Source organism: Thunnus thynnus, chromosome 6 (genome assembly GCF_963924715.1).
Source record: "Thunnus thynnus chromosome 6, fThuThy2.1, whole genome shotgun sequence".
In the NCBI taxonomy this organism is placed as follows: Eukaryota; Metazoa; Chordata; class Actinopteri; order Scombriformes; family Scombridae; genus Thunnus; species Thunnus thynnus.
In genome coordinates, this window is record NC_089522.1 from 11,728,043 (window position 1) to 11,755,014 (window position 26,972).

A 26,972-nucleotide genomic window follows, 5' to 3' on the forward strand; every position below is an offset into this window, starting at 1 on the left:
AACAGGAAGTGAAGCAGAAATGACTCATAGATCATCAAATGCATACACGATTTCCAATAAGTCATCTCCAATGCCACATACTGTGGGGAAGAGGAAATAATATAATAATAATAATTAACAAAGTGTCTGATAATTCTGAAAATTCAGAGCCGTGTCAATAGACCTCCAGTAATATTTTTCATTGTTAAATCAAGCTTCAGTTACATATGCTATGGTCCAAAGATGTAGACTTGGCCTTTGAGCAACTATTTAGTAGGAATTGTCACTAATGCGAAGTTTACACTGTTGACCTCTCTGAGTCTGTAGGTTAACCCAGGTTGAGAATGAGGTTATAATGCATGTACGGTAAAATTTTACAAGGTCTAAATATTGACCTTATATATTCTATATATATATATAGGAAATAAAACTCGTATGTTGGATATGTCACCATTTCATAACCTAAAAATGTTGAAGCTATGACTGGTAAAACAATGGGCAGACTATTTTTTTGCATTCAAAAACAAATTTTCTACGTTGTTTATTAGGTATTAGGGTTAGGGTTAGGATTATTATAGTCTATTGAAATTGGACTCAAAAATGATGAAAGGACTCTTAAAGTTATTCTAAATGTCAAAAGTTCTTTTAAATAATAGTTATGTGAAATTATTGATGTGTTAACATGAAAGCAGTGTTTAAAGGTTGTAGCTGTGAAGATTAGACCTTTACTGTTACGGATTTTACAGCAATGACTCTTATTGTTGCTGTCAAGTGAAAATATCACATGTTCAATTTTGGAGATTACCCTTATTTTTTTCCCCATTGTCACATCTCACATTGTGGCCTCTAAAAATTCATAGATTCGCAGCTGGTGTGACAATAATTCTTAACAGAAAACTCATAAGCCCATATATACATTGAAATAGTTACTGGTCTCTGTAATTGTTCCTCCTGTTCATACTTGCCCTGAAATAATGTCAGACTTAAATGTAAGTGATGAGAGTCAAATACTCAGTCCCCATTTTGTTAAATTCAGCTTAGGCTAAAATGAAGGTTCATGAAGCTGTGGCGCCTCACTCTGAAAACTGAATAAGTGACAATGCATGCATATTAGAATTCCAACATGCATGTATTGTCACACACTTACCAGTAATTCGCGCAGGTGTAGTTCTTCTCAAACAAGCCCTTATTTCCTCTGTGGTTTAGTCAGACAGGAAGTCACACGACAACACACTCTGCAAAGCTCTGAGAGACTCAGACGCAAAGAAGAAATCTAGAGAAACAAAAGAAGCAAAGCAATAATCTTTATAAACATTATTACTGTATTTGTTTGAAGATTTCTTCACCTTGTCATTTTCCACTAAGTGAAGACTTACTTTATCTTTGTATAATCTTAATAAGAACAAATCTTTCTTGCAATTTTCAGACTGCCAAGATGTTGCATCCATTGATCTTACTTCTCTTATTACAGTCATGGGGAGGTCAATTCAATGAAACATTAGACAGCACTCTCCACCACCACCATCAAATGAGGGAATATCTGCTGTTCATCCCTCCAGTAGAGCTCCACAGGCTTGCAGAAACATTGCCAAGGTGTATTGAAACTGTTCTGGTGGCACATGGTGGCCTTAAACTTCATGTTTGTTTTTCCTTTAATTTGTCACCTGTCTGTATCTCCTCCGTGCAATGTCCAATGTTCATGAAAATGTATATCCATGTCAGTTGCCTTCTGGTAAATGTATTGCTACATTAATACAGGAAGTGAGGCCTAAAAGACACTTCATCAAATATATACACAATTTCCAATATGTCATCTCCAGCACCACATACTGCACACAAGAAATAGTATTTTATCCATTCAAGCAGCTAGAGGAAGTAATCAATCTTACCAGTATAGAGGGAGTTAAAATCCTTGAATCATGTGTAATTCACAAAGCCGTCCTCTGTAATGGAGGCTGTGCTCTGGTAACAGCATGCTTTCTACCCTTCTGGCAGCACTGACAGTTTCACTTTGAGTTTCGTTTTTCAGTCAGCAGCAAACATTTCCCTCCCCTTTGACAGCTACTGAGGTTTACCAACTGATTATATAGGGAAAGTAGTCATTAATTTTTGAGTTATACGGGTTCTTTATATTAACCTAAGTTGCCTTACACTTAATTTATTATGGTCTGTTGTCTTCTTTTACACCCCGTGAAACAGTATGTAGCTGTTGTTTTAAAAATCCCTCCAAACTCTCTTGACTAATCACAGGCTGTTACTGGGAGGTGAGTAGCCAATGAGGCATTAAGGTGTGGCTTAGCTGTTTGCAGGGACGCCACTGCGGATGTCAGTGTGGTTTAGCCCCAGATCTTTTCAAAACCTAAAAATGCCCCTTGATCTAGTACAACCATCAGTTACTCACTTTCTCTGTTTTGTTATTTGTTCCAATAATATAGGCAGATTTGTTATTTTTCACTTTGTCTTCTGCCCACTGCCTCTTTCTTTTCAGACCAATTTGATATACTTACATTTATTCAACCTGCTGCCTTTTAAAGAGCAGATTCTCCAGGACACTTTTCACCAGGAAAAGTGCATTGTACATGTATAATTACGCAGCCCAGTGTAAGTGCAGTCAGATTCTCTCAGCACCACTGTTGTCTTTTCCTAAGTCCTTCTGAATTCTCCTTCACATCTTTCCCTGACCTTGTGACATTTTCCATCAAGGTCAAGGAACAGTGGTTAGGAAAACACGATAGGAGGGACTTTTTGACTGCAGCCTTAAGCTCTACTATTGAACTGTGTACTGTGAACAAAACTTGGCATGTACAGTGCTGCTTGAAAGTTTGTGATCCCTTTAGAATTTGCTCTATTTCTGCATAAATATGACCTAAAACATGATTAGATTGCCATGCAAATCCTAAAACTAGATAAAGTGACATCAATTAAACAAATGAGACAAAAACCTTACACTTGTTTGTTTATTTATTGAGGAAAATGAACCAATGTTACATATTTGTGCGTGGCAAAAGTATGTGAACCTCCAGGATTATCAGTTCATTTGAAGGGAAAATTAGAGTTGAGTGTTTCAATCAATGGGATGACAATCAAGTGTGAGTCTGGGAGGCCCTACCTTATTTAAAGAAGTAATCTGGGTCTTAAATGTGCTGTGTGGATTTTTCTCTCTGCTTCCATCTCTTGCTCTTTATCTTTTGAGCGGGGTCAAATATCATTCACAGATATTACTGCTTTGTTAAAAGGAGAGGCTCATAATTTACCATGTCCGTCTTAAAACAACTGTCAGATGCCCATATAAACATTGAAACAGGTTTTCCTTGCTTTAATCATTCCTCCTGTTCATACTGGCTATTAAAAGATCCCCTTCAAATGTGCTTTCAATGTAAGTGATGGGGGCCAAAATCCACAGTGTGTCCACACAGTCATTTAGCGTAAAATTGTATTTAAAAGTTTATCCGAAGCCTATATGAGGCTCCAGCAGTCAGAGTTAGTCATATTAAGTGGATATATGACACATTTACAGTCTGTTTAGCATCAAATTCCCTCTTTGTGTTTCTTCGGACAGTGTTTCCCTGTTGAGCTGCGGTGTAAGTATAGTGACAAAAAGACGGACTTTGGCACTAAAAAGACTGTAATGTTGAAAGATATCAACTTGATTTGACTCATTTGGATGACTGAAGCTTCATATTAGCTTCAGATAAACTTTCAAACATACTTTTGCACAGAAGGAGGACTGTGGATTTTGACCCCCATCACTTACATTGTTAGTGCATTATGAAGAGCTCTTCTAATGGTCAGTATGAACAGGAGGAATGATTACAGCAAGAAAAACCTGTTTCAATATTAATTTTGGCACCTGGCTGTTGTTTTAAGAAAGACTTGGAAAACTGTGAACTCATCCTTTAAGAGTATGTTGTGTTTATGCAAGGAGTTGTTTTATTTAAAAATGTTAAATGACAGATCCATCATACATTTTTTACAAAGTATTTCATTTTTAATCAAAATTTGAAGGAAAAATCCACTGAATGTGAATGCTGTACATTAGAGTTAAAAATGCTGTTAATTGTGATTTTTATCCTTAACACAAACACACTGACGGGTTTACATGCTGAAGTTTGAACCGATGTTCAAATGAATTAAGCATCCTTCAAGTTAGCATTGTGGTTTCTCACAGAAAAGACAGTTTAATATATATATATACAGTGCTGCTTGAAAGTTTGTGAACCCTTTAGAATTTTCCTCTATTTCTGCATAAATATGACCTAAAACGTAATCAGATATTTGCGCAAGGCCTAAAAGTAGATAAAGGGAACCCAATTAAACTAATGAGACAAAAAAATTAAACTTATTCATTTATTTATTGATCTCACTTATTTGTGTGAGGCAAAAGCATGTGAACCCTTGCTTTAAGTAATGGCGTGACCCCCTTTTGCAGCAATAGTTTCCGGTAACTTTTTATCAGCCCCGCATATCGGCTTGGAGGAATTTAAGCCCAATCCTCCTTACAGAATAGTCTCAACTTGGGGATGTTGGTGGGTTTCTTTGCATGAACTGCCTGCTTCAGGTCAGTTCACAGATGGATACCTTAAAACTTTCCTGTAGAATTTGCTGGTACAACTCAGAACTCATAGCTCCTTCAATGATTGCAAACCGTCCTGGTCCAGAGGCAGCAAAGCAGCCCAGACCATGATACTGCCACCACCATTTTTCACAGATGGGATATGGTTCTCATGCTGGAATGCAGTGTTTGCTCATCGCCAAACATAATTGTATTGTATTGTATTTATTTATCAGGACAGTGTACAGTTTTTAACATAAATGATGCGCTGCACCAGAGTTAGCTCAAAGCTAATTTACATCTGTAGTCCCTCACAATCAGAACATATAACAGCACCACAACAAACAGTACAAAGCAAAAAACACACAAAACACATTATACAAAATATAAAATGCAAAGCTACACACAATAGCACATCACATACACCCCCAATGTCAACCAGAAGTCAATAATGCAAGCGTATCAAACCAAAAGCAAGATTATTTGAGGAGACCATGAGATCAAATCACTCAGCGGCCACAGAGCTGAGCAGCCTTCAACAGCTGAATGCACTGATTGAACTGCAGCTCTTCATATCATCAGGTAGGGCATTCCACTTGTGGCTTTCACAGAGAAAGCTGATTGCCCAAATGCAGTGCGACGAAATGCTATGGTACAATCGTGTATAGAGGATATTCTGGAGGATCTAATAGAAGTTACTGAGCGATTGTACATAAAGTCACATAGTGGAGGAGGGGCCAAACCATTTAAAATTTTATAAACTAAACACAAATTTGAGAATAATCTAAAATTCTCAAAGCTCAGTAAATTGTATTTCTCCAGTAGCCCACAGTGATGGAAATGCATTGGCTTTTTGTCAAGAGTTTTTAGAGTTTGTTTGTATAAGGACTCAAGAGGTCTTATGGCTGTTTCTCCAGCCTGCCCCCAACATGTGATGCAATAATACATATGGGAAAAATCATAGCTTGCATAAATGGTTTTGTAACCCTTTCCAGCCTGGTGAGCATCAGCAACTCTTCTTCTAAGGTCCTCGGAAATATCCTTTGTTTGAGCCATGACACACTTCCACAAACTTGTGTTGTGAAGCTCAGAGTTTGATGATGAAGACCCAGATTTCTCTTCTTTAAATGAGGCAGGGCCTCCCAGACTCACACTTGATTGTCATCCCATTGATTGAAACACCCAACTCTAATTTCCCCTTCAAATGAACTGATAATCCAATAGGTTCACATACTTTTGCTATGCATAAATATGCAACATTGGATAATTTTCCTCGATAAATAAATGAACAAGTTTAAGGTTTTTGTCTCATTTGTTTAATTGATGTCACTTTATCTAGTTTGAGGACTTGCATGGAAATCTAATCATGTTTTATGTCATATTTATGCAGAAATAGAGCAAATTCTAAAGGGTTCACAAACTTTCAAGCAGCACTGTACGTTCAAGTCTTGTGCTGGATGTCTCAGGCACATTCAGAAATATATAAAAATACTGCACATGGATTCAACAAGCGTAAATAAGGACGGCGCCACCCTGCCATTGCAACCCACATCGTGGTCGAAGATGGGATTACACCCGTAGTGAAAAGAACTACCATAGAGAATTAATTGAAAAAGTGATAACACTTTATAATACAGTCCGTGCTTTACGGTGTAACTTCCCATCACTTACCATGTAATTTCCCTGAACTTACGGTGTAACTTCCACGTATGAATCCGTACGTATAAAATACTTGCCAGTTCTTACTGGTACTTAAATGTAGGTAGAGCGGAAGAAAACAAAACAATGAGAAACAAGGGAGTAACAATTGGGGTTTTAAAGTGTAACTTCCTGACATTTACCATGTAACTTCTCGGAACTTATGGTGTAACTTCCACGTATGAATCAGTACATGTGTATATGTGTACTAAAATCAAATGTTTTTGCTCGTGGCAGTTATGTTACACTCCAGAGATTTGTTATGCTTATGTCTTCTACTTCATTGTATGAATTTGAATAGAACAAGTCGAGAAATGGGTCTATACTTTTGAAAATTAGCTCCTAGCAGCCATGTTGGTCCAGCACTGCAGCAGCTCATAACAGGCAAACTTACCTCTCTCCAGTGCACAGCTATGGAAGGCTTGTATTGTCATCTGAGGATGAAAAAATACAATACAGTAATGTAATAATATACATAGTATATCTTTAATTACACAATAATAATGTGCGCAAGAAGTTGGAAAATGATTTCATTCTTTAATTACACAGAAACAACAACATACGTGCTGTTCTCCCAGTCTTACTCTGTAAATACAGACTAGTTACCCTATAAGTACATGGTAACAACAGGGAGCGGGCTGTATTATGTTCTCCCGTCCTTACTTAGCTGTTTGGTTCTGTTACCTTTCATGTCACAACCTAACAACATGCAACATGTCATTAACAACACACCAGACCAACATTTTGAACAGACAATGAGAAAACATTATTGAACATGATTAAATAGAATATGTTTCATTTACTTATTTACAATATAAACTACTATTATACAATATAAATATTGTATATAAATTGTACTATATAAAACTTAACAAAAACTACATATAAAACTATATATAAAACTTAAACAACAAAATAACTCTTAAATAATCAATCTATCTTAACTAATCTATCAAAATAAAAACAAAAACAACAAGAACAAAACAGGAAACTATGTGTAAATTGTAAATGTAACACCAACAACACCAAAAACAATTTTCAGGTACTTTGTTCTTATGCTCTACATCGCTACTTTTTGTGGGAGGAGTTCATCATTTCTTTGCAGTCTTTTTATTTTGTTCTTCAGCTCAGGGCAGGAATCCACAAATCCTTTAAACTGCAATGTGAAATCTTTTAGGGTTGTCCCTTCAGTGCAGGCGGAGACTCCTGAAGCTATATCCACCTGTAATCACAATTATTGAAGTGTATTACAGTATAGTGAGGTCTAAAACACACACATGCACACAATTGGTACATAACAGCATTGTTACATAACAGCATTCATTACATTAACCCCACCCACCCCATCCACAATTAAAAATGATAGTTACAAGTTATTCTGATATTATGTAATTTGTAGTAGTGAATAACAGTTTCAAAACAAGCATGATGGCTCCACAAATACGGGTATAACATTTTCACATGCAGTGCACATACTGTACCTCGGCAATGATGCTTGTCAGCGCCATCGTTGTTTTGTCCACATGGTCCATGGTGTCAAGGCCTCGGACACACAGAGATTTATTTTGTTTTTAGATTTGATTCTGTATGTTTTTCAGGACATACCCATACCTGTGTATGACCCGCTCAGGTGTAGTCAAGTGTTTTCTTTCCCGTACTTGTTAGGTGATAGGTAATAAACAGTACTGTGCTCTAGGTTTAATACACAGTACAAACTATAACTCACTATAGCCTATATTAAATACAAAACAGACATTACTTCCTAAAGTAGAGTAAACTATGCCATCTAAAGTAACATATTCCTTTAGCATTTAATTTAAAACAGCATGAACCATGTGAATTTACATTCTGGAGACAGAGGTAACTTGTACAACTTTCTTGCCAAAGTCCGCCTAACATGGTGGCTAATATTAGCTTAACTCGTGATTAGCATGCTAATACACATTAATTTGGTTGTTAAGACTTTACCATAAGACAGGCAACACATTACCATAAGACAGACAATGTTGCACATCATAAATATGACTGCTCACCTAACAGGGGAATATGACATAAGCAGGTGATTTGAGGTTAGTGAATGCAGAGAGTGAGCAACTGGCTCTCGCATTATGATCTCATGTAGTGAGACTGGAAGCTGTTGAAATGCTGTCTGAAGCTCATTAATGGCTTGGCTCAGAGAAGGGGCAACTGAGTATGCCACTGTGTCGTCCATGTAAAGTTGCAATTTAGCAATTTGCCAGTCCTTCCCAATGTTGTTTATAGGAAATAAGATATGAGATAAAATCGAACCTTAGGGGATTTGATTTTTCATGAATATTTTGACTAAAATTTTAGTTTTTTGCATGATTTTTAATTTATTAGCAGTAGCAGAATTGTTTGTTTGAAATCAATTAATAAATTGGTACCTTTTAAAATAGAAGATGCTCTGTTAAATTAGAATTTAATTAAGGCATTTCAAAGAAAAAACAATCAATAAAAAGATTTATATATATTATATATATATTATAATTATAATATTATTTCATTTATGTATTTCTTTAATGTATTCAATAAAATATTTGTAGTAGTAAATACTTACATACTTACTTATGCAGTAGAACATGTTCACTACAGACAATGAGCACCAACAGGTTTGCAGGATTTCACATGTGATCCTGTGTTTGCGCAAGATTTGATGAAAAAAAAGGAGAGAAGACAAATTGTTCACTTCAGTGTTCAGACTTATGAATACTTGTTACTTCAGTCCAGATGCAGAAACATTTCCTGCAGGAATACATTTACGGGAGAAAAGATAGACAATAGACCTTTGCCATATTGAAACCGGAGAAAAGAGACTTATCAAACATTCCTGTGAAACCTTATCACTAAACACAGAGACTATAGACGTCACTGGAGTCGAAAGCAACAGGGTTCATGAAAAACTGGATCGTAAAGTAAAGAGAGTTCACAAACATGTAGCAACTGTTTTTACACAGTTTTGACACTATTTAGGTCTTGACTCTTTTTTAAAAAATCTCTGTATGTCCATCTCCTGTTTTGCAGGACGCATTTCATGCTGCAAATTTGTTCTGGCAAAATTTACTTGTAATAACAAAGGGCAACAAGCTAACACTAATGTTAATGACTTGTGTCTTATAGTTAAAACTACTGAAAACTACTTTAAATAGTGAAATTCTGAAGTTGTCAATCATTTACAGATTCATTCAAGTCAGATTGTTTTATGGCATGAGCTGAGAGTGGATATTCATACTAGGGGTGTGCCCGAATACAAATATATTATTCAGCAAAGCAAAAATAGTGGATTTTATACAAATATTTGTTTTATACAAATATTTTAAAAATTATTTGTTGGGGGTGTTCCCCAGAGATAAAGCTGAGCTACTGACACAAGCAAAGTGCTCCAAAGGGACTCTGCATAACCTGTTGTTCCCTTTCTCCCTTCCACAAAGTTAGGTTGTAAAAAATAGGCAAGAAATGAAAAGTGGAAAGCAATAATTGCCTTTGAAGTTCCTCCCTACACATTACACGCTGTGCTGTCTCTGTGTTATGGGTGTATAAATCATCAGCAGTTGTCTATGATCTGAGAGACTCCAGTTCAAGACCCGATGTTGGGACCTCCTTTGTACGGTAGTTTGTTCATGAACACTTATTGTAACACTTTAATTTTCCAAAATTAAAAATGTAATAAAAACAAAGACAGGATTTTTAATTTTTAATTTATTATTTTTTTTAACTTTCCACTTTCTATTCGCATTCGAATACAAATACAGATACAAATACAAACTGGGATCTCTGCACATCCATAATTCATACCTCACACTGCTGTTAACAAAACCACAATTTGCAACGTTTCTACATGACTTCCACAGCTGCAGGTTAGCGGCTCTACTACCTAGTTTATAAAAACAATGACGCAGCTTGTACAGAGAGGCCCTCAGTGTGCTAGTTGCTATATTGTCCCGGATGTTTCCTTTCAGTACTCTGTTCTTCCCTCTCTGTGCAGCTTTTCTTCCAGGCCTGTCCTTCATGGGTATAATTCATTACTGTCTACATCCAGATACTCACACACATGAAATCATGCACATACATTCAGCTGTGAAAGAGAGGCATGAGTGGTTGAAATGTGCCATTTACTTTAAGTGTTTTATTAACAGTTATAAGTATATGCATAGGTGTGGTTGTGTGTGTTAAAGGAAAAAACATAGCAGTGTTACAGACACAGTGAAACCATGTCTGATTACTGCTTTTTTAAGTTGTGATTTGAAAATGTGCATTGGTCCTGTGTTTATTTTAAGTACACCTCCCTGTGTAGTGTAGTATGTGAATTGGCCACAGGACAAGAACCAGAACAGAAATTTAAGCAGAAATGATTAAATAATGCTCATGATTTTTGATTTTTGGACATTATTGGGAATCATTTCTTCTCTCAGTCTCAACCATATATCTGTCAGTCTAAATGTGCTGTTTCAACATCATATCACTTTACTGTAAATGTGTCTGTGTCCTGGATCTGGAAACTGAACATTGCAGCTGCATTCACTCAAACATTTATTTCTCTATATTAATCAACCTTCCTCTCTACGTAACGCAATGCAACAAAGCCCACAGCACATTTGGACCCAGACAGACAGAAAGGTGACAGCGACAGAGGACAGAGGACAGCGAAAAGATACAAAGTCAGATATAAAGGGACAGATGTTAGGTAAAGACAGGTTGACACAAAGTGAGAATGATAACGACAGAGCGGGTTAGCGAAGGACAGACATGAGGAGAAAAGGCAGAAAGGAGACTAAAGGCATCGGTATGGTCTAACCAAATGCTTGTTGGATGGCTGAATGTCTGAAACCTCTTCTGCCCACATGTTTCTGACATCAGAACTGGGGAGACTGCATCTGACAATTTCTTTAACTTTCTGAAACCGACAACCCAACATTCACATTCACTTAATTTAGAGAAGTAGCAGGTTTTTCACTACGACTTCAAGTGTGGCCTTTCTCAACAGCTACAAACAATTTTGTCTTCCAACATGATGGGATGACACTTCATACACACAAGCATAATGCCACCTTAAGTCCTTCAGGTTCAAGGTTCAGCTTTATTGTCATTATACAATACAGGTTTGCACAATGTAGTTGCTGACCCCTTCATGATACACACAGAACATTTAAATAAAACGAAAGAAATCTAAGTAGACTAGAATAAAAATTAAAATAAGTGTCAAAATAGAACAAGGTATAATAATAAAAAAACTGTAGTAATAGTAGCACTGACAGAAGAAAGAAAAAAATCTATATTTACAATGGAAAAGACTGTATACAGTTATACATATATACACACATACAGGTCAGTAAAGGTTAAAACAAGTTTTTTCCATCACAGCATTTTTCAGAGATAACATAAATGACAGAAACCAACAACCTTTCCATATCTTTACACTTCAGAATCTTATTAGTTTTTTACTATTTCAGTTTTAAGTAGATTTTACAGTCTTACAGGCACATAAATATTACAAAATTAAATCCCCCCAGCATCCATGTCCTACATTAGATTTAAACAACTGTGGCAACATATTATGACTTTCACATACGGTTTGCATACAGATTTTTTTTTTCTATGACACTTTCCATTTTTATTACAGTCCAACACGTTTAAACATTCTAACATGAAATATATTGTAGAAGAAACTGATTTGAAACTTGAGTAAAACAAAACTATTCCAAGAGACAGGAGTAAAGCTGAACAAAAGCTGTACTTTTGCTCCTGTCTTTATGCTCATATCTCTGCAATATGTTTAACTTCTGCTCTACTTTCATTGATTTAGGCACATTTATAAAGTAAGAATAATACAGCAGCTTAATAAGTTCACAGAAACAACTAGCCACAGAGAAGTCGGTTTAAATAGTTGTCCTCTGAAGTATCAAAATGGTTTTAATTTTGTGAACACCATATACATGAAAAGAAAACATATTTGTGATTAAAAAAAGAAAAGGTGTTAACGTTTTGCATGCAAAGAAACTTTGACAACATGCTGTGAGATGTCTGAGGAACAGGTAAAATATCACAGTTTTACAACAATTTAATCTACGTATATATAATTTGATAAGGGCAACCAAATATGATCTGCAATGTTAATATCCTAGCCCAACCGATACTGATTTTTTGGGCTGATGCCAATGCCAATATTAGGGAGTAAAAAATTCCATAACGATATATTGGCCGATAATCTTACAGAATATATACATGAGCACACATCAGTGCACTGGGAATTTATTATAAAGAACAATGAATAAAAAAAACGCATAGAACAAAAAAAAACATATGCATGTATTAAATTTGAACTAAGAAAATGGATGAAATATACATAAAATGCTGCCTATAGAACTTTAAAAAAAATATTGGCACATGTCGGACAACATATATCTGTGATAGGCCAATATCGGCCGATAATATTGACTGACCTATATATAGGTCAGGCTCTAGTTAATATATTGACTTACAGTCACAGGGAAAGTAAAAGATCATGACTTTGGAATGTTTCATATTATTGTATTGAAATGATGCAGGCATGCTTTTGCTAGGTTGTCAAGTGGAGCATCAAGTGATCACTACATTACACTTTTTCCCATTGCAGAGAGATTCAGTTGATCTCACACAAAGTCACAGAGCCCTTCTCAAACCAGAAGCCTGGGTAGAGGGGTTGTGTGAATTTGGCACGGAAGGTGTGTATGACGCTCAGCTTTCCAGATGTGACACTGTAATAAGTCAGAGTGCCACCTTCCCAATCCAGAAGTGCTGCTATTTTTTGGCAAGGACGCTCTTTAATACATTTAGAAACCTTCCCATGCATGGCCTTGTATCCAGTCTTTGAGCAGAGCAGACTCCAGGACTTCTTATTGCATCCTAGGCCACCACTGCTGTCCCATGTTCTACTCACTTCTTTATATGCCACTGCGATGCCGACCGTCCCTCTCCACTCCACCTCCCAGTAGCAGAAGCCTTTCAAACCCTCCTCACACAACACCTGACTCCTCTTGAACCTGTCCTTGTTTTCAGGTCGTGACACCTTCTCCTTCACATTCTCCTTAGTTTTTACTCCTCTGTTCCCTTCAGACAGAACAAGCCTTCTGCTTGCTGTGTTTTCATCAAACCTCAGAGCTTCAAAATCTGATAGAAAAACAAAGAACACATAATTCAGCGTGTTTCATGTTTTTTGTGCAGTCAAAAGACTAAACACATTGACTTGTTTAAATTGTTTTCAAATACCAAAAAAAAATCAAGATACGTCATATGTCTAAATTAAATGACCAACAATGTACAGTGTATACATTATTAGACAAAAGCACATCATCTGACCCTCATTTCAAAATGATCAGATATCAGCTTGGTGTCTATACTGAAGTGATAAAATATTTGAGATCATAAAAAGACTTACACTTCTTCAGCCCTGGCTTTAACCGACGTTCTCCACCATGGTCCAAACTGTACAAAATGAAGGAAGAAACAGAAATTTCCAACTTCAATACAATACTTTGAAAAGTCTTGATATTTGCTGTTATTTCTAGTACCTGGCTGAGTAGGGGGAGGTGGTTCAATCATGAGTCACCTTCACAACTGCTACCTTACAAACTGTCTTGGGGGTCAACCATAATATAAGACCTCATATATAAATATGTAATTACCTACTGTTTTTATACTTTAGAGCAATACAGGTTGCAAAGGCTTTGAAACTGTTGCCATCTTTAGCAGCCAGTGAGTGAGAGGAAGCAGGGCAGCTCGAGTGTTTGGGAGAGATGTATGCGTGTGTGTGTGTTCGTGTAAGTAGTTCAATGTCAAATACAAGGACTAGGAAAGTGCATTTGATATAGAATGAATACAGCAAAAAATGAATGTTGGTACCATTTAAAATTTTCAGTATTGATATGTATCAAAAAAGCAATATTTTAACAAAACAAAATGTTTGACTGGCAAGCAGGAGCACACCCAATTTTACATGACTAAAAGTTTAAAATGAACAGAGGACACTGTGCTTTGAAGGGCAGCTAGCTTGCATATTAGAGTTGTTTATTTTCCAAAAGCAGCTGGATCCTGTGGTTGTACGCACCACTGTCATTGAACAAATCAGTAGCATCTATGCATTACTTCCTATTCAAAAAATTAGGCTGCTGAGCTATTAACCTTATCTGCAGTGCTTGTTTAGGCTAATTTTGTACTGAACTGAATGTGACAGCTTGGACTAGCAACAGATGGAACGTACTACTGAACTGAATACAGTCAGATTCAATGTTAAACATCACGTCTGCATGAACGATGATGCAACTGCTTAGCTTAGCTTATTACGAACTACAAAAACACTGACTATAAAACTTTGGACTGAACTGAACTTGATGAGTCACAAGATTTTGCCTTAGTGCATAGGTAGTCTCAGTATAACCCACTCCGGGAGAAGCAGTTGTACTGTATGTACTTTAGACTTATAAACACTTATCCTGACGTCTTAACATACCGGAGTGTCTTCAGCTTCATCTTTGGATCCTCAGCTATAGCAGAGAGTATCATCACCCCTTTGTCTCCAGGATGATTGTATCTTAGATCGAGGTGTTTCAGGTGGGAGGCTGTGTTGGACTTGAGAGCTGAGACCAGGAAAGAGCAGCCTTTTTCTGTCACCTGACAACCCACCAGCCTGCAGACCGCACACACACACACACACACACACACACACACACACACACACACACACACACACACACCTTAAGTTAAGAGATAATTGTGAAAATTATCACATACACAACACTGACATTGTTGACAAATATTGTTTATAAATTTTGAGAAACATGTTGCTTCAAATCTGTCACTGCATTTGCCAGACAGCTGGAGTCAAATGTGTGACCCGGCACTAATGTGGAGTAAGTGCCGAGGTGTGTGTCCTGATACATGAAATAATGGATGATACCAAGTACTCCACAATGTGGGAGGATGAGTCCACTAAGTGTCCTTTCATTGGACATTTGTCAGACAATCAAACATTTATTTTCAGCAGCCATAAACGTCTAAAATAGAAGTTTGATGATGAATTGTTATACTTTGTTGAACTGTGTTAATTAACCTTTTATAGCAGCAATTTATGTTAAAAGAAAAAAAAAGTTTGTTTTGTTTTCAATGGGCCCATTTACAAGCACCTAAATATTGTAGCTATATGGGCCTTTAACCTCGCTATATGGCTATAATTTCTACAACATACATGACTTGTTCGTTCACATAGAAAATCAATTCATAATATCACATCAAAGGTTTTATTATTTTATTTTGGTACTTGTTGCTGGTGAGGTTTTCATTATTCAACAAAAAATATATCACAGTGTTTTATTGAGAGCCAAAGGGAAACCGGAAAATGCATGTGCAAAGTCTTTAGAAGGGCACTCACTTTACTTACTCTGAGTCTTTATTCTGTGCTCTAAAGATACAAATTTACTAGCTTTTGCTGCATTGCTCAATGGGCTTTTTTGCACTTTGGGATAACTTCAATCTAAACAGCATTCTCCCATCCCTGATACTGATATTGTGTGGGTTTTCTGTCACTCCTTAAAAACCATAAAATGCATAGCAAATGTAATGTACACTTACTTGAGAATCTCTAGTTTACATTGCACACTCTCTAGACCATCAGCAAGTAGTTGTACACCTGAATCCAGCAGATCATTGTCACTCAGATCCAGCTTTGTGAGGTTGGAGGACGCGGAGCTGAGGACTGAGGATGACAGACCTTTGCAGGATTCCTCAGAGAGCTCACACCAACTCAGTCTGTGAAAATATTTGTAATTACAATCCTACCAGAAACATCGGCTACAGCAAAGTCAAAATGTGACACTAGTGGTGCTACAAACTTGTGATCCCTCATTTATTCCCGATATTGTTAATTCAGGAACACCCAAGATAGGAAGCTGCTGTTGTGCTGGCCAACTTTGTTTAATAATTTGGCTAATATGGCACAGTTTTTGAGCAGATACAATGTACTGTTCTGGTTAAGCAACTGAGTATCTCCTCTTTGCTTTGGGCAAAGGTAGGACTCAAAGGCATTTAACTGTATGTTAGGTCAAGGTTAGAGGGCTCAATAGATTTATGATAGCACAGCTTAAAACCTACTGTAGGGCCTAAAAAAGGCTCAGAAAAGTTTGGTACATTTTACCATTTGTACTGATAAAACATGAAGCCTACTTGTAGCCCACCTAGCCCACATGGACAGACACACAAGAGGACTAAATAAAGCAGATTTTACCTGCTTCATTTGCCCAAATGTGACTTATTATAAATGCCAGCCCATCGTTAGACCAATTTGGGCCATAAGAAAAATAGTAAACATCAGTTTTGAAGTAAAGATTTACTTTGAGTGTTGCATATAGCAACATAACAAAATTGTAATTGAAATTATTTTTAAAAGTACTCACAAAGTAATTTTTGAGACTTTGACCACCGGCAACATTCCTAGAAGAACTTTCTCTGATTTCAGGTACTTTTTTAGATCAAACACATCAAGGTTCTCATCTGATGTCAGCAGCACGTACGTCAGAGCTGACCACTGGGAGGCAGAAAACTTTTCAAATGCCTGTGTTTCTGAGCTCAGGTACTTCTTGACTTCTTCCACAAGAGAGTGGTCATTCAGCTCATTCAGACAGTGAAAAAGATTGAGGTTTTTGTCACTGAACACTGCCTCAATCTTCTCTTTGATGTACTTAATTACTTCGTTGTTGGTCTTGTCGTTATTTCCTGTCTTTTGCTGCAGTTCTTTCAGTAGATTCTGATTAGTCTCAAGCGAAAGTCCAAGCAGGAAGCGGAGAAACAGATCCCAGTCTCCATTTTTGCTATCTAAGGCCTTATCCACTGCTGTCTTGTAGAGGTCTGATTGGTTTGGTTGATCTGGTTTGATAAGCAGATTTTCACCTGTGTTACTGAATGTGTGAAAGACATAAAAAGCTGCCAGGAACTCTTGAATGCTTAAGTGTACAAAGCAGAACAATTTCTGTTGGTACAGCCCACAGCCTTCTTGTTTGATTTGAGTGAATAATCCTGAGAAGACTGCAGTTTCTGTGATGTCAATCTCACACTCTGTTAGGTGTTCTTCAGTGAAGAGAAGGTTTCCTTTCTCTAGCTCTTCGAAAGCCAGTTTCCCCAAAGATAGGACTGTTTCCTTGTTCCTTGTATTCCAGCATGAATCTGTCTCATCTCCACCATACTTCACATTAGCCTGTCTGCATTGCAACAGAAGAAAGTGTATGTACATGTCAGTCAGAGTCTTGGGCATCCCCTCTTCTTGGTTTCGGCTCACAAAGTCCTCCAGAACTTTTGCAGTGATCCAACAGAAGACGGGGATGTGACACATGATATAAATGCTCCTTGATTTCTTCACATGTGAGAGGATCTTTTCAGCCAGATCCTTATCACTGAATCGCTTCCTGAAGTACTCCTCCTTCTGCTCATCATTGAATCCTCGCACTTCTGTAACCCGATCAACTTTATCAGCAGGGATACAGTTGGATGCAGCAGGTCGGGAGGTGATCCAGATTTGAGCTTTGGGAAGAAGGTTTCCTTGGATGAGGTTTGTCAGCAGAACATTCACTGATGTCGGCTTTCTCACATCTGTCCAATCCTTGCTTTTGGAGAAGTCAAGATCAAGACGACATTCATCAAGGCCATCCAGGACGATCAGAATTTGGTACTTGTTATAGTCGATTATTTCTGATGTCTCCATAGCTGGGAAGAACTGATGAATGAGATCCTCTAAACTATGTTCGTTCTCTTTTCTCAAATTCAGCTCCCGAAGAGGAAATGGAAATGTATAATATATGTTTTCGTTGGCAGTACCCTCAGCCCAGTCCAGCATGTACTTCATTGAGGCAAATGTTTTTCCAATGCCTGCCAATCCAATTGTTAGCACAGTTCTGATGGGTTTCTTTTCTCCAGGTGCAGGATTGAAGATGTCACAACATTTAATTAATGTTTCTTCTGTCACTGGTTTAAACTTTGCCTCTTGAACCTCTCTGGATTCATGCTGTAGATTGACGTCTCCCCTCTCGCCCTCTACGATGTAGAGATCTGTGTAGATCTCATTCAGTAGGGCTGATGTTTTCTGCCTATCAATCCCCTCTGACACAAGATTAAATCGCTCCTTCAGCTGAGATTTGAGTTCCCGTTGACTTTTGATGTTAGGTTTCACTGTAAGAAAACATTTTTAAAGGTTATTGTAGACAGAAATTAGCCAATAGTTGTGATTAAATGTTTGGGGCTCAATCATAGTGCAGTTAATTCAATCTTAACCACAGCGCCAAGGATTAAGTGGTTGTTGTTGTATTTGTTTTGTTGGGTACACTATATTTAAATTATGGTTTAAGTGTAGTAGTTAAATGAAGTAGTTTTAGTCAGATGTAGATTATAGGTCATTTATAGGTATAGAGTGTCATGCTACCAGGTTTGAGACTGCCAGTAAATAAGTAGTTAGTTACATTTCTTTCTACCTGTGGGCAGTGAATCACATCTGCACAGAGGACAGGAAATACAGCTTGCACAGAGAGCAGCTGCACACGCATGCTGCACAGTGCCAGAAACAGGTTGTAATAATGAAAAGGAAAAACTATTAAATTGGGGGATTAATGGGAGTAATTACCAATCAGGAGCACAGCCAGACAAAGGGTTAAATTGTGAGTGTTGGCAGGTATGCCCTGTTATCCTCAATGTGTTGCTACATACTGTTAAAATAAAGGGAAATATCCACATCATTTACCACTGTCTCTCTCTGTCTGTCTGAGAGAGAGAAGGCAGCCTGCTTCCTCACCGGAAGAAGTTTCTCATCAGTCTCAGCAGAAGCCACCAGCCACCACTACCAGTGTCTGCACTCTATGGCAGGATTTATCTTGCTGCTGCTGATTTTTTCCTCCACCCTTTCCTTTCTTTTTAGGATTTGAAATTCAAAGTCAATACGTCAAACGTGACTTGGGACTTGTATCACGCATGAATTGGAGTTTTTTATATCATAGATGTTAAAGGGGTTGGACAAACAAAGGAATGGCTACAGCTGGTTGAGATTTAAATCAACACTTACAGAGTCTGAATTATTAGAAGCTTCACAAATAAAGTTTCGTTTCTCATTTGATGACTGTTTTGAGCATTTTTGGATATTTCTTGGCCACTGTTTGCTTTGACTGTGATTGCACACTTATTTATGAAGCACTGACAGCCTTCATCTACTTTTATAAGCTTACCTCGTATTTGTGTCTTCATGTCAACAAATTCATCAGGCACCTTTTCAGCACCTGAAGGTCGGGAGGTTATCCAGAGGTGAGCAGAAGGAAACAGGTTTCCTCTGATGAGGTTTGTCAGTAGCACATCCACTGAGGCTGGCTCTCTGATATCCATCAAGGTGTCATTGTTGTCAAAGTCAAGAGGAAGTTCACAGGCGTCCAAACCATCCAGAACAAACAGAACTTTGAAATTTGCATAGTTAGAGATTACAGATTCTTTGGTTTCCTTGAAGAAATGATTTAGCAGTCCAAACAAACTGACTCTTTTCTCTTTTATCGAATTTAGCTCTGAGAATCTGAGAGGAAATATAACCTCTAGATCATCTTTGGCTTGGCCACTACTTGGCTTTGTTGAATCAATCAACAAAGTGAAAAATGAAGACTTATTGTCATTTTTAGCCCACTCTTGTGTGAATTTCTCTGCATGGAGGGATTTTCCAATATCAGCTTCTCCAATGGTCAGCACGGTTCTAACTTTTTGATCTTTTTTACATTTGAAGATTTCAGATATTGAATTCACTTGTGTCACTGATTTCACACTCTGTCCATTTTTCTCTTCATCTTTGACTTTTCCTCTTCTGTCTTCTTTTATGATGTGTTCTATGTTTTCCTGGTCAGGATGATTCATGTCTTTCACTTGAGTCTTTTCTTGATAACTTTTCTTCAGGTTTGATACCAGCTGTTGTCGCCGCTTCAAGGTCTCTGAATAACCAAAACAAAGTGAAGCACATTATTGATGATGAAGGATAAATGCAGCATGAATCAATTATCTTTAACAATTATTAGTCAATGAATCTAATAGCCGATCGACAGAAAATTAATTCCCAACTATTCTGATAATCAATTAATTGTTTCAAGTGATTTTTAAGAAAAAAAAATGAATTCTCTTGTTTCATGTGAATATTTTGTGGTTTCTTTAGTTCTCTATGACAATAAACTGAATATATTTTGGTTTTGGACTGTTGGTCAAGACAAAACAAAACATTTGAGTTTGCACATTGGGCTTTGGAAAATAGTGACAACAACATTTTCACCATTTTCAGAAATTTTATATTCCAAATGACAAATCGATTTATCGAGAATATTCAGCAAAAGATGATCAATAATCCAAATAATCGTTTGCAGCCCTACATAAAAGTGATTGTTTTAGTAGGCCAAAATTTGTTTACAGTACAACAAATTAATACCAATTTAAGATTTTGAAGTAACCAATGTTTAAAAAAAATTTTCACTCTTGGTTTCTAATGAAATTAATCTCAATTAAGTTTATAAAATGTTTGAAATAATATTACAATTTGTCATGTATACCAGCATTTCTAATATTTATTTAATTTCATATTTCCCAGTCTTACCAAAACAATGACGATACAGATGACAAAATGTTAGCGATCAAAGAGTATGAGCCATGAAAATATATTATTGTCACAGTTTCATACCTTGACATTCTGTCACTTTGTGAATATATTTCATAGGAATCTTGTCGACTCCTGAAGGTTGAGAGATGATCCAGAGACGAGCAGAGGGAAGCAAATTCCCCTTGATGAGGTTTGTTAGCAGCACATCCATCGAGGCTCGTTCTTTCATATCAGACAGGTCCTCGTTCTTGTCAAAGTCAAGAGGAAGTTTACATTCTTCCAAGCCATCAAGGACAAAGACTATTTCACATTCATCATAGTAACAAAGTACTGGTTGTTCGATGCTGGTGAGGAAATGGAGTAATTCTTCCATGCTTTGAACTTCATCTCTTTTTAAATTCAGCTTACTGAAATCGATTGGGACTATCAGATCTATGTTTTTGTTGGATTTCTCGTTTGCCCAGTCAACCATGAACAGCCTTGTTTGAAATGTTTTTCCAATGCCAGCCACTCCCCTTGTTAGCACTGTTCGCTCTTTGTTTTTTGAATCATTCATTATTGCTTCGTATTTGGTCTGTACCAGTTTATCTTCATCTTTCTTCTCGTACAGTTGTGAGTCAGTCTCATGTTGACCTTGTTCCACTTTATACTGACTGAGGATTTTCTTCTTCAGGTGAGCTGCGAGTTTGTGTTTGGCATCTTTCTCTAAAGTGAGAAAATATTGAGAAAATTATTCAGAGACTTCAAGAAGATAGTAATGGCAGTAATTTTGCATTCTTGGGTAAAGATAAAATAAAACAAACAAAAAATATATATATCCTTTATTATATTAATAAGAACATTTGGGTGACAAGATTCTGAAAAATCATAATGTAAATAATCGTTTTTCTGTTTATCTCTGATTTCTTCAATCTTATTAAAATAACACTGATATAACAATCAGGTACTCACTGCCTGCGTTAACATGAGCTGTAGTGTATATGTGTGTATATATATATATATATATATATATATATATATATATATATATATATATATACACACACACACATACATACATACATATATATATATATATGTATACATATACACTACAGCTCATGTTAACGCAGGTAGTGATTACCTGATTGTTATATCAGTGTTATTTTAGTTATTATTATATATATATATATATATTATGTTTTTTATATTCTATAATCACAGACTGTTTTGTAAAGCTAGATATGTCACTTATGGAGCTTAGTGTAAATTCAGGCAGGAAGACATTCCCACTCCTCTCTCTCTCGCTCCCTGTTTCGCCGCATCATCTTCAGTGACCATCACTGCAACGTAGGCTTCTATGCTGCAGCCAGCCTCCTCACTCAGCCTGCCCTCTACATCCTCCCAGCCTGAAGCTGCTCAGCACACGCTGGCCTCAGCCGTCCCTGACCCATCCCTTGGTAGGAATTATATTCCACAAGCAGTTTATGTTTCTCGGTTAAGGTCAAAAATCCTAAAAGGCAAAGATATTAATCTGGTGAGCCTAATCCTGCCTTCCCCCGAGTGCGATAAATCTATTGCCACGGACGATTACATTACTGCCGTACTTAAATCAGCAGACCCCTGTCTCAACCTGAGACCTATCTATCAGGCAGTTTCTTGTAGCTTTCGGCATTTACTGGGACATAATCTGCTCTGTCTACCCCGAGAGAAGACAAGAATTTGACTCATAACTGGCTCTAATCAATGACCTTAATCTAAATTACGGGAGGAACATCTTCTATCTATATCACAAAGCATTCTCAAGAAAAGTTGCATTCTACATTGCCCAATCTAACATTTGCCTGAACTGGGCCATCCTGGTCACAGAATTCTTGTTCATGGTTTCCGGAGGCCCTCAAATGGTGTTCCAGGCCATACCGCTTTCCTCTGCCCCTCCGTGCCGTTTCAGCCTCCTCCCCCTGCATCTTCGCCGGCTTGTCAGCCTCGCCGCAGTCAGCGCGTCACTGACACCCGAGGCCGACAGGTGCATCATTTCAATAGCATGCCCATTTGCAATCATTTCAATGAAAATGTTTGTTCTTTACCCAACTTCCATTTTATCCACATTTGCAGCAATTGCAAAGACACTCATCCCTGGTCAGTCTGCCCCTGGCGCACCAGCCAGGCCCCTTTCAGACAGGAGAAAAGACACGGTTCAAAGACGTCATGAACGATCATCCTTCCCTCTATGGGTCATTTCACACTGCTCTCGGGCTAACCTCTCTCTTCCTCCTTATGTGCCAAAAAAAAGAAGAGGTCTTCGGGACCTCACAGCACCCACTACTCTCTAGTGATCACTAACACACTCTCTTCTTTATCTCATTCTAATCACGCCTTCACCTCCCCCCTTTCACATATGATGACATTCACGATGGGGTCTCATCGCCAAAGACTCTCACTTCCATCTAGCATGCATGTTCAGTAAATATCATTACCTTATAAAAAAACTGAGTCTCTCCTGACTGAAATGGAGCTTCGCGTAAGTTCAGGCAGGAAGACTATCTTTAACCATTCATTCATTCCCACTCCTCTCTCTCTCTCCCTGTTTTTCCCGCCTTTGCATCAGCTGATTAGGGGCGTCACTCTAGTCATCAAATCAAATTCCTTCACGATCTGTAACTGCCAATCATGACTTAGCCGTCACACTTTAAATCTGTTTCTTTCTCTGTTGCTGTCATTTGCGACCCTCCTCCACCATATCCACTTCCATGGCTGTGTTCCAGAAGTTCGCTCCTCTCCTCTTCATTCCTGATCACCACCTCATCTACTCCATTTCATACTTCAGCGCCAGGCCCGAGTTCACCAGGAGCCCACTGCCTTCACCATCAAGATCTGCACCCCTTATTCATCACCGCCACCAGTGTCTACACTCCATCGGGTGGTTATCCCTTTCTAATAATGCCTTCACCTCCCCCCTTTCACATATGATGACATTCACGATGGGGTCTAATCACCAAAGACTCTCATTTTCATCTATCATGCATGTTCAATAAATATCATTACCTTATAGAAAAACGGAATCTCTCCTGATTGAATTATGACTCAGGAATTTCTTTGTGACTTTGAACGATTGCTTCTTTAAGTTCAGAAAATAAAAAAGATCCCACAATAGCCCATATCATATTAAGCTCTTCTTTTTCAGGTTCCCATCATGTGCCATATAAATCTGGGAACATAGGAATGATTCCAGGCTGGGCTATATCTCAAATTGATTCAATTCATTCATTCATGTGTAAAATGTCAAAATTGGTTTTAGTCTAAAAGTAACATAGATAATTGCTGGCTACTACAGCAACGACAATCCCGTTGACTGTGACAGAATTAGTCTTGCTACATGTGCATCTGCTGCAGTTTACAGGACTGCCATGAGTCCAGGTGGCTAGCTGTCTCTGGATATCTTGTTGTGAATGTAATGGTTGCATCTACAAGAAGGACAGACTGAAAATGACTGCACATTGATCTGTTGGTGCAGGCCTATTATTATTCTTGCTGCTGTGTAAATAAAAATAAACACATGAATCGACCCCAAGCTTGAAAAAATAGAGATTTGATATTTTAGGCCATATCGCCCAGCATCACATCTGGTGAAAAGTGCATGATGATTTTTCTAGGATTTGAAAGTCAAGGTCGACGCCTCCGACTTGACTTGGGACTTGTATCATGCATGATATGGATATTTTATATCATATATGTCATACAGGTTGGGCAAAACATAAGGAAGGACTACAGCTGGTTGAGATTTAAATCAACACTTACAGAGTCTGAATTATTAGAAGCTTCACAAATAAAGTTTCGTTTCTCATTTGATGACTGTTTTGAGCATTTGTGGATATTTCTTGGCCACTGCTTTGACTGTGATTGCACACTTATTTATGAAGCTTTGATAGCCTTCATCTCCTTTTATAAGCTTACCTCGTATTTGTGTCTTCCTGTGGACAAGTTTATCAGGCACCTTTTCAGCACCTGAAGGTCGGGAGGTTATCCAGAGGTGAGCAGAAGGAAGCAGTTCTCCTCTGATGAGGTTTGTTAGTAACACATCCACTGAGGCTTCCTCTCTGATATCCGTCAAGGTGTCATTGTTGTCAAAGTCAAGAGGAAGTTCACAGGCGTCCAAACCATCCAGAACAAACAGAACTTTGAAATTTGCATAGTTAGAGATTACAGATTCTTTGGTTTCCTCAAAGAAATCATTTAGAAGTCCCAACAAACTGACTCTTTTCTCTTTTATCGAATTTAGCTCTGAGAATCTGAGAGGAAATATAACCTCTAGATCATCTTTGGCTTGGCCACTACTACGCTTTGTTGAATCAATCAACCAAGTGAAAAATGAAGACTTTTTGTCATTTTTAGCCCACTTTTGTGTGAATTTCTCTGCATGGAGGGATTTTCCAATACCACCTTCTCCAGTGGTCAGCACGGTTCTAACTTTTTGATAATTTTCACGTTTGAAGATTTCAGATATTGAATTCACTCGTGTCACTGATTTCACCACAGTCCGTCCAGTTTTCTCTTCATCATTGACTTTTCTTCTTCTGTCTTCTTTTATGATGTGTTCTGTGTTTTTCTGGTCAGGATGATCAATGTCTTCAACTTGAGTGTTTTCTTGATAACTTTTCTTCAGGTTTGATACCAGCTGTTGTCGCCGCTTCAAGGTCTCTGAATAACCAAAACAAAGTGAAGCACATTATTGATGATGAAGGATAAATGCAGCATGAATCAATTATCTTTAACAATTATTAGTCAATGAATCTAATAGCTAATAGACAAAAAAATAATTCCCAACTATTCTGATAATCAATTAATTGTTTCAAGTAATTTTTAAAGAAAAAAATTGAATTATCTTGTTTCATGTGAATATTTTGTGGTTTCTTTAGTTCTCTATGACAGTAAACTGAATATATTTTGGTTTTGGACTGTTGGTCAGGACAAAACAAAACATTTGAGTTTGCACATTGGGCTTTGGAAAATAGTGACAACAACATTTTCACCATTTTCAGAAATTTTATATTCCAAATGACAAATCGATTAATCGAGAATTTTTAGCAAAAGATTATCAATAATCCAAATAATCGTTTGCAGCCCTACATAAAAGTGATTGTTTTAGTAGGCCAAAATTTGTTTACAGTACAACAAAATAATACCAATTTAAGATTTTGAAGTAACCAATGTTTAAAAAAATATTTCACTCTTGGTTTCTAATGAAATTAATCTCAATTAAGTTTATAAAATGTTTGAAATAATATTACAATTTGTCATGTATACCAGCATTTCTAATATTTATTTAATTTCATATTTCCCAGTCTTACCAAAACAATGACGATACAGATGACAAAATGTTAGCGATCAAAGAGTATGAGCCATGAAAATATGTTATTGTCACAGTTTCATACCTTGACATTCTGTCACTTTGTGAATATATTTCATAGGAATCTTGTCGACTCCTGAAGGTTGAGAGATGATCCAGAGACGAGCAGAGGGAAGCAAATTCCCCTTGATGAGGTTTGTTAGCAGCACATCCATCGAGGCTCGTTCTTTCATATCAGACAGGTCCTCGTTCTTGTCAAAGTCAAGAGGAAGTTCACATTCTTCCAAGCCATCAAGGACAAAGACTATTTCACATTTATCATAGGAGCAAACTACTCGTTGTTTGATGCTGGTGAGGAAATGGAGTAAATCTTCCATGCTTTGAACTTCATCTCTTTTTGAATTCAGCTTACTGAAATCGATTGGGACTATCAGGTCTATGTTTTTGTTGGATTTCTCGTTTGCCCAGTCAACCATGAACAGCCTTGTTTGAAATGTTTTTCCAATGCCAGCCACTCCCCTTGTTAGCACTGTTCGCTCTTTGTTTTTCTTTAAAAGATGAATTATTGCATCGTATTTGATCTCTTTATCTTTATCTTTCATCTCGTACAGTTGTGAGTCAGTCTCATGTTGACCTTGTTCCACTTTATACTGACTGAGGATTTTCTTCTTCAGGTGAGCTGCGAGTTTGTGTTTGGCATCTTTCTCTAAAGTGAGAAAATATTGAGAAAATTATTCAGAGACTTCAAGAAGATAGTAATGGCAGTAATTTTG

General features: G+C 37.4%; 2 protein-coding genes across 3 annotated transcripts in view; both read right to left on the bottom strand.

Annotated features, from left to right (window-relative positions):
* The window catches only part of LOC137184227 (uncharacterized), a 65,036-nt gene extending 63,080 nt beyond the window's left edge, over positions 1–1,956 (bottom strand). The window contains exons 1-2 of the mRNA XM_067591694.1: positions 1,869–1,956; positions 1,127–1,252 (exon numbers count right to left, since the gene is read on the bottom strand). The gene's annotated coding sequence lies outside the window, so the exon portion shown is untranslated. The remainder of the gene's footprint in view (positions 1–1,126; positions 1,253–1,868) is intronic.
* Positions 1,957–12,299: 10,343 nt separating this feature from the next.
* The window catches only part of LOC137184226 (uncharacterized), a 63,292-nt gene continuing 48,619 nt past the window's right edge, over positions 12,300–26,972 (bottom strand). The window contains exons 6-14 of one of the 2 annotated variants that reach the window (XM_067591692.1): positions 26,285–26,905; positions 24,807–25,550; positions 20,955–21,578; positions 19,480–20,220; positions 16,672–18,436; positions 15,851–16,027; positions 14,733–14,909; positions 13,662–13,708; positions 12,300–13,393 (exon numbers count right to left, since the gene is read on the bottom strand). In XM_067591692.1, the coding sequence (XP_067447793.1) occupies positions 12,867–13,393; positions 13,662–13,708; positions 14,733–14,909; positions 15,851–16,027; positions 16,672–18,436; positions 19,480–20,220; positions 20,955–21,578; positions 24,807–25,550; positions 26,285–26,905 (5,423 nt within the window). In that variant the 3' untranslated portion in view covers positions 12,300–12,866. The remainder of the gene's footprint in view (positions 13,394–13,661; positions 13,709–14,732; positions 14,910–15,850; positions 16,028–16,671; positions 18,437–19,479; positions 20,221–20,954; positions 21,579–24,806; positions 25,551–26,284; positions 26,906–26,972) is intronic. The other variant, XM_067591693.1, reaches the window with a different exon arrangement.